Below are 8229 nucleotides of genomic sequence, written 5' to 3' on the forward strand. Positions count from 1 at the left end.
CACACACACACACACACACACACACACACACACACACACACACACACACACACACACAGAGATACACGCACGCACACTCACACATTTTTTTAATTGTTGGGTACAACAGTAGACACCAGGCTTTTGGGTCACTATTTTCTAAAAAGGAATATTTTAACCCTTCCATCCCATGAACAACAGCTAAATTGGTTGCTGCTGATGGTGCCAGGGTTTTCTGAGACTCTGGCCATTTAAAATGCTTTGACCCAGCAGCCCCCTAGCCACTCGCCTTCCCAATAAGCAAACGTTCAGAGGCCGCGTCCAGGCCTATACCTTGCTCGAGCTCTCCACATGCAATGGCATGAAGTTCAGATCACGTGGGGGGAGGGCCATCGTGCTCTCCAGTGGCCGGGGGCTGCCAAATTTGCTAGCAAACAGAAATGTTGGCAGCTACTGAAGTTTGTACAAGTACAAGCTCATTGCTCAGACCAAACTCCACAATGAGAGAGAGATTTGCTTGCTCGATCAGTTCCAGAAGCCTTGGTGATTGCGGGACAGTGATGGAGGGGGCCATGATGACGTCTAGAACCAAGGAGCCATGCCCGTTACTCATCTTAACTTAGTTATAGCATGTAAACCCTTGTTTAGCACTGATTCAACCAAATAATGGCAGTAGAGGTTGTCCTGGGATGGAAATGTTTAAATTTTTTGAGTAAGAACAAGACTTAAAATATACTGATTGCTAGTTGTGACCGGAGGTTTAAAAAAAAAAAAATGTTTGTAGTGCATTTTGCTTGTGTAGTTTTAGGTCCTGCTATCTTCTCTTGCTTCTGTCCCATAGTTATTTTTCCCTTTAAAAAAAATGAAAAAGACAAAAAAAAAAAAATTTAATTAAGAAGGTATTCTATGTAGGATTTTTTATTTATTTTGTGATATCAGTTTAAATCACTGTAGAGATGCCCCATAATTAAATTTAAATACTGAGATAAGGGTTTTTGAGTATGACGGGGGACAGTTTTTGATTTTTTTCAAACATTTATCTACCTCACTCTTATTTTTTTATATGTGTATATATATAAAAAAAAAAAAAATACATCTCACATTTCTCAGCAGCCAATAAACGCCGTTAATACTGGTAACCTCTTACTCCACAAACCACACACTCTAGGTTTTGGAGAGGAGCAGTCACTACTTATTGCAGAAGGTCACTTCAGAAGAATTTTTTTTTCCTCCCCTCAGATTATTCCCCATCGCTCCTGCCCCCACCTGTTTTTTGGTAGTATTTTCCCCACTTGGAGATGTATTGGTTTGTAGGGGTGGGATACACCCGAGAGGAGTCTGACTTCCGAGGCCCATTCTTTGAGGAATCTCGGAAGCGATTGACTGCATTGTCACTGCAATCAGAGTTCATCAAAGTGTAATACATCAAGCTTAGCAGAGCCATCGCTGGCTGTTATGTGAGCTCTGAATGATCAGCTTCGTTACAGAAAGTAGTTGTTTACAATATTCAAAGGTCCACGCTGGTTAGACCGAGGTAAACGGCCTTTCTGTTAATCCTATCGAGTGGGCTAAGCCATTCCTGCCAATTTTTCTCAGATGCCACAAGCACCAGAAGGGACATGAGAAGTGATTCATTGCCTAAAAATAAATTGGAGCCTTCTTCCTTGATCAATCCAACCGTGAAAAATAACTTGGGCTACCTGATAGGAACACTAGACTGAGTCGACAACTTTGGATCTTTTACGTTTGCTGCTGCTTTTTGGTGAGAACACTGATTTTTCAAACGTAGGCAAAATCCAACATTTGACCGTGCCAGTATAAATGCAGTCCCTCTCCTCGCATGTCGGCCCCGCAGGTTCTGATGGACCAGCCATCAAATTGCAACTTCCCTCTGACTGTGAGACTGGTTTACAAGCAGTCTGCCATCAACTTGATGTATAATGTTTCTCTTTTTCTGAGTCTGGCAGCTGTTCATGCAGGTGTTGGTTGTGGTATCTGACTAATGTGGTGCTTGGCTACTTTGAGATGTACATGGCCTCTTCAATATGCAGTGCTGCGGTTAAGTACTGCAGAGTTTGTCTTTGGAGGGAACATTTCTGTGTAACCCCAGAAAACCACCAGAAATTCAGACTCCCTGGGTTTTCTTTTGTTTTTGGATTTTCTTAACTTCCCTGTGACCTTCTGGTCTAGTGACCACTCCCCTCTCTTGCACATACTGATTTCCACAACTGGAGATCCTCAGATCTTTCAGCTGGCTATGAGGGTTTTGTTAAAACTGTCCAAGTTATTGGTTTTTAATTGTACGTAGGTGGTTAAAAATTAGGAAAAAACAGTAACGAAGTAGTGCCCATCATAAATAAACATTTCAAAAGCACTTAAATGAAAGGCAGTCATGTGACTAAAAGTATGCATGTGTGATGACAAAGTCAGCTCTCTTGGACCAAACCACCTTATCTTATACCATTGTGTTCACATTTCTAGGCTAATTCCATTTTTGGTTCCCACCGCTTTTTTCTTGTTGTTTTGTGTGTGTGCATTCTGAATAGCTTTATCCACAATGTTCTTCATGTAGAGACCTCCCTTTGACAGTAAATCACATTGTCTATGCATGTGAACACCTGAAAATTTAATGTTGGCTTGATATAGAAATAAAATGGTTTTGCAATGCTGTCTTTTCCTGAGAGACCACTGGCTAGCCTGGTATGGAGAATTTGTTTAGTACTTCAGCTGTGCTTGAATACATTTTTGTTAGTAACCCAATTTGTGTTTAGGATTAAGAACAAGACCACCCAAAACCTGCCCGACCCCCCCCAAACAAGCATTCTGACAAAGGGTACCAAGATATTGTAATACAACACGATAACCAGTTGGCATCACTAAGGGAGCAAGAAGCTTTGATTTCAAGTACTTTGGCCATTCTTCTCACCTGACTTTGTCATTGTTAAACCTTTCCAGTGGTACAGAAGGTGGTTTGGTTGCAAAGGAAGGTGACTTGTGTAAATACAGAATTGTCTCACGCTTGGTACTAGATACGACATTCTTCTGTTGGGATGATAAACTATACGTAGAAACCAAGTCTGATGGAAAACTTGAGGCCAGCTTGTGTTTCCATCAAGCCTCTTTCTCGGTGTGACGCCTCTGTTCTGTAAAGCTGGTTTTAAGTGATGTATGGCTCTAGATACATTCGCACTGATGCTCCTGTTGGTGTTTTAAAAAACAAGTAGCCCAGTTTGCCCAGGATGACTGGTCACCAGATGGAACTGCTCTCGGGTCCTCTGGGAACTGCTGAGGGTTGTTTTAATGCAATCCAAGTCTAAATGAACAACATGCCTATTGGTAGTATAACTTCATTCATATATATGATGTATTTTTTTTTTAAAACCCCTTTTCATTCCATTAGTAAAAGTAACTTTTTTTTCTGTTACTGTTTTATTTTGTTTGTCATAGATGTATTTAATCACTGGGCTAAGCAACAGCAGGGTAAGGTGCGAGAGATCCACTCCTTATTAACCAGTGATAAAAGCCAGATATCACAACTCAACTCCAAGTAGTTGCTGCAGATCAGAGTTATAAAGGAAGGATGGTACGTAGGTTAAACACTAGTGACCAGGGGTGCCGAAGATACAGAACTGTCAATAGACTGGAAGGCTTCAGCTGGTGCCTAAGCTCAGAAAACGGGTTGTTCTGAGACGAGGCACAGTTAAATTACTCCGTGTGGATTTAAGAGCACAACCAGGTCATTGAGAATTTTAAGGGATTAATAGCAAGAGATGCTGAAAAACAAGGGTGGAAAGCGCTATGTATGAAGACACAGGGCTCGGGTTCCCGGAGCTTGGGATGTGGGATGACATCAATGCTCAGGCATAACAGCTCCTAATCATTTGGTACTTGTAAATAAACCTCTTGGCTTCCATCTGTGGTGGTCAGTTCGTTACGCAGAGGTTTACAGATGTTGTCATTGGTTGGCATGAGTTGCAGTGTCTCAACTTTCCATCAGTCTGTTTTGCAAGTACCATGTGACTATCACTAGTTTGTGTGTGTACGCGCATGTGTGCATCTTTTTTTTGTATGTGTTACGTTGATTAGCAACCATTAGCATTTTCAATAGGGCTTTTAAGTCCAGTAGATTACGGGTAGTCAGTTGACAAAGATCTGGTTTACAAGAACTAATTACATGTTTCATTGCATTTTGTAAGTACATAGAATAATTTTATAAAATGTTTGTAGTTTATAAATGCCTAAAATATAATTTAAAGGCACTTTTCTGTGTGTGGGTGTGTCTGATCAGTTTTTTGATGGTACCAGTTTACTAGTTAGCTTTACAATATGCCAAAAAAGATTGTTAAGTTTTTCAACTCACGGTTCATCCCTTTTTTTCTCAAGCATTGTGTCCCAGTGTATAGGAAATGAATAAAGAGGTTGGGGAAGTGTTCTGTATCTTCAGTATCCTGGTCTTCCAGAACCCTCTGGTTTGGGTGGGATCATCTTAACTGGTCATTTCACTTTACTGTACAGTGCAGTTAACTTGATGGATTGCAAGAACCTCACTGGTTATGGAAACAGAATAGGTATTGCTGCTAAGCAGTCTTGGTTGTTGTTCAGGGCTTACTTTATGGTTGCCAGGTGGGTTGAAGAATGTGACTGCGTAAAAAGCATCACGAAAGGCAGTTTTCATAATTATCATTGAATTTAAAAAAAAGTATGTTTACAGATTTCTTATCATTTAAACGATGGTTTTTTGTATGCAACCTACACAGCGCGTATAGATACCTAACACCATTAAAAGTCTTTTGAAACAAACAAGGAAGGTCCCTATTTATTTTTATTTAAGAATACTGAAGATCCCGTTCTCCTTCTGAATTGGATTAAATGTTACACCTTCCACCCCACCTTCTAAAGGGTTAATGATGGTTTAGATGCATTTTAAGAATCAACCTTCTGTTTCTAAGCCAGTGAGGTTTGAGAGGAAAGGATTGGCCAGAGTTTGTCTACCTCTGGGACAAAAAACTAGAAAGCGCAATGGAACTGATGCAGTTGCAAATACAACATTTTCCAAGTTTTCTTGTTTAAAAAGAAAAAACAAAAAAAATTTTTTTTTAAAAAAGAGAAAAAAAAATTAAAACAGTAATAACATGGCCAATTTATTACATAAAAAGACTTGCTGTGTGTAAATTATTCCTAAAGAAATTCCTGTGTTTATATAAAATGAATCAGTAGATGATAAAATTTCAAAACGTTTTTGTATATTCTGTTGTAAGAATTTATTCCTGTTATTGCGATATACTCTGGATTCTTTACATTATGAAAAAAGAAACTTTGTCTATTTTGAATGGCTGAAGCTAAGGCTCCTTTAGTTTCTCTTACTCTGCTTTTTTCTAGTAGTTACAGTACTACATGATTTAAGTTAAATAAAAGAATTCTGTATGCATTTGTCCGTCTTCTGACTTTGTTTGTTATCCCAAACTCGCCCAAAGAAACTATAGTCCCCAAAAATTAAAAATTCTGCCTGTACAGGTCTTCTGCCACACAGGCTGAGTTTCATTTAATTTTTGTTTACAGAAATTCCAGTTAAAGTAAGTACTCCTTTTGCGCAAGGCTAGTCGGCTTTTTTTAAGGCTTCTTTTTATTTAATGTACGTGGTCTCCCTGCTGCAGTTCCAGCTTCTGGACCTTGATCTTTGCTGCTGAGGTCCCAATGGATGGCTGGTGGCTTGAAGTAGGTACAGTGCCAATCTGATGGACGCTCAGCTCAGAGCCATCTTCAGGTGCTGGCAGCGTGTTCACCCACACCTACTCATGAACCACCTGCTTACATTTGGAGAAGGTGGTTACAGGGCAGTGGTTGGGATCTTGATGCCTTTTCATGCCTCTAGACCCATGTTAGCAGGTTTCAGCCAAGGTGTGGCATAGAGGGTGCACTTGAGGCATGATCATGTCCTGGCACTGTGTGAAGTTCAGGTTTCCAAGGTGAAGTGGACACGGTTCCTAATTAGAGCAGATGGTATGTTGGCCTGAAAGAAGCTGTGGAAACGGATTGTATTTTCTGCTACTAGGGCATACAATATAGGGGGCTGTTTTTATTCCAAGCTGTTTTTAGATGAGCAAATGGCAGCCCCAACACAAATTTTTTTTTCTCCTTTACATATGGCTGCATCTCTGCTGTAGACCTTACTGCCTTGAGATTGGATTGCAGAATGCCGTAGCATAGAAGAGGGACGCCTTAATCCTTTGTGAAACTGCAGCTAGAGTAGAATTTGTCACCCTACCTACCTTTACAATTAGGCTATAGGCCACAACAGCATGTGATGCAGCGCTCCATCAACTGCCTTTCCTGGGGCAATTCAGGTTGTCGGTTTTGGACTGATTACGCTGACAAATGACTTGGGACCATCCTACCTGAGAGAGAACGTCTGCCCTGTCATGCTATGTCCACTAGGAGGCTGGGGTAAGTGGCCTTGTGCAGTTTGACTCCAGATTAATCATTGCATTATTCATGTCAAAAGTCTGCTGTGATCCTAATTTGTCACCAACAACTTCACAGTCTACTGTAGATGCAAATAAACAGCATCACTGCAGAAGTGATGCTGTCTTCTCTCCTTGGATAAAACTGCAGCCTTTTCCTCAAAAGCACATAGGGTGACTTGGCCTTTCCAAGGTATTTCTTCTGCAAGTGCATTCCTAAAGTAAAGAACAGACCCAAATGCAGTAAGCCTTTTAAGTGCAGAACAAGGGGATCTACCTTTGGGAGAATAGCGATGGCACTTTGAATGAGGTTAGTAGCTTATTTCACAGTATTTTTCTTAAGTTCCTCAATCCTAAGTGTGCTTTTGGGGAGAGGATTGCAGTTGGCTTGATAACATTCACAAGTGATTTTAAATATCCATATAATGCATGTGACCATCACCCACAAACAGCAGGTTTTTTCCATGTCCATCTCATATGGCTAAATTAGTCTACTAGACTTCAGCCGGAAGGGCAAGGGCAAGAGGGAGCATATTGTGACCATACAAATCGTATATAGTCTTAAATGTGTGCATCAGTGTAGTTTCGTAAGGAAACTATGCCGGCTGCATGATGCCTGCTTGCCTAGTTTTCAAATACCGAGAACAAGCATTCAAAAAAGCTTTTTAAAGCAATTAGTTTCTTGGCTTTTCATTATGATATAAAATATATCTTGGGGAAATGGCAGTTTAGCCATTAGTGCTGCTTTCCTGGTACTGTTAGCTCTAAATTAAATTTAATTTATGGCCACTAGCTAAATAAAGCACCAATCATTTACATTCCTCTAAAAATTATATGTTTTTTCTTTTTTTGTAATTGTATCTTGAAATATCACTACAGAGGATTATTTTACAACCTTTTATATCCTCCAAAATGGTATGCATTTTTTTTACTAAACTCTTCAGGGTTGTCTCAGGTGAGGTACTGTTGTGCAGAACTTGAGTGTCTTCTTGTAAACCCTCCTCCTTGTTCTCTGTTTCTCCCACACTGCTTTAACATCTCTAAAATAATTATTTGTAATACTCTTCCTAGAAAATCTGCTGTTACCGACTTGGATAATGGAGGCACGTGGATAAAAGCTGCTCTTCTATTGCCATAATACAGAGAGGTGTAATAGGTATAATCACAGATGTACCTACAACATTAAAAATAGCTACATTAAGGAAGAATAAACATTAAATTCAATATACTTTAAGCATTCAAACTAGGTCTGGTTTATGAAATAATTCTAGGTTTGGATGGTTTGCCTTGCACCAGGAACTTAATGGTCATTACAAAGAGAGAGAGAGAAACAAACTATCTGGGGTATTGGCTTGATTTGAAGGACAGTCACCCAAAATAAAAGGTCCTATACACACGATCTGCCAAACCACAAACTGAATTGGTTCAGAAAACAACCCAGCCTGCTGCTTTTACACCCACAAAACAGGAGCACTTTTTAAAAGCTTTTTTTATGTACTTGCTGTATAGTATTCCTGCTGGATAAGCTCTTCCCCTTTTACTTACTTATCCCATCTCCTCTGCCGTGGAGACCAACATCCTCAAATTAAGAAATACTGATTTTGACCTTCAAGAATCCTGGACCTTTTTTTTAAAGGTAAAAGAATCTCATTTAAATGTGTGTTTATAAATGTATGTGATACATAATGTATAATATATAATGTAGGATATGTAATACTATATGCACGTATACAATATAGAATTGCTACAAGCACTTTTGTGAAAGTTTTAATTTAATTTGCCTGCTTGG

The 8229-nt window shown here is 39.6% G+C and overlaps 1 protein-coding gene across 3 annotated transcripts in view; it reads right to left on the bottom strand.

Annotated features, from left to right (window-relative positions):
- Window positions 1-3389: 3389 nt before the first annotated feature.
- Window positions 3390-8229, bottom strand: part of PGPEP1L (pyroglutamyl-peptidase I-like) — a 33258-nt gene continuing 28418 nt past the window's right edge. For 2 of the 3 annotated variants that reach the window (XM_019504020.1, XM_019504022.1), the window contains one exon: window positions 3390-7614. In XM_019504020.1, coding sequence (XP_019359565.1) covers window positions 7392-7614 — 223 coding nt within the window. In that variant the 3' untranslated portion in view covers window positions 3390-7391. The remainder of the gene's footprint in view (window positions 7615-8229) is intronic. The other variant, XM_019504021.1, reaches the window with a different exon arrangement.

This window comes from Gavialis gangeticus, unplaced genomic scaffold (genome assembly GCF_001723915.1).
Source record: "Gavialis gangeticus isolate Ggan-Ray unplaced genomic scaffold, GavGan_comp1, whole genome shotgun sequence".
NCBI classification, from domain to species: Eukaryota; Metazoa; Chordata; order Crocodylia; family Gavialidae; genus Gavialis; species Gavialis gangeticus.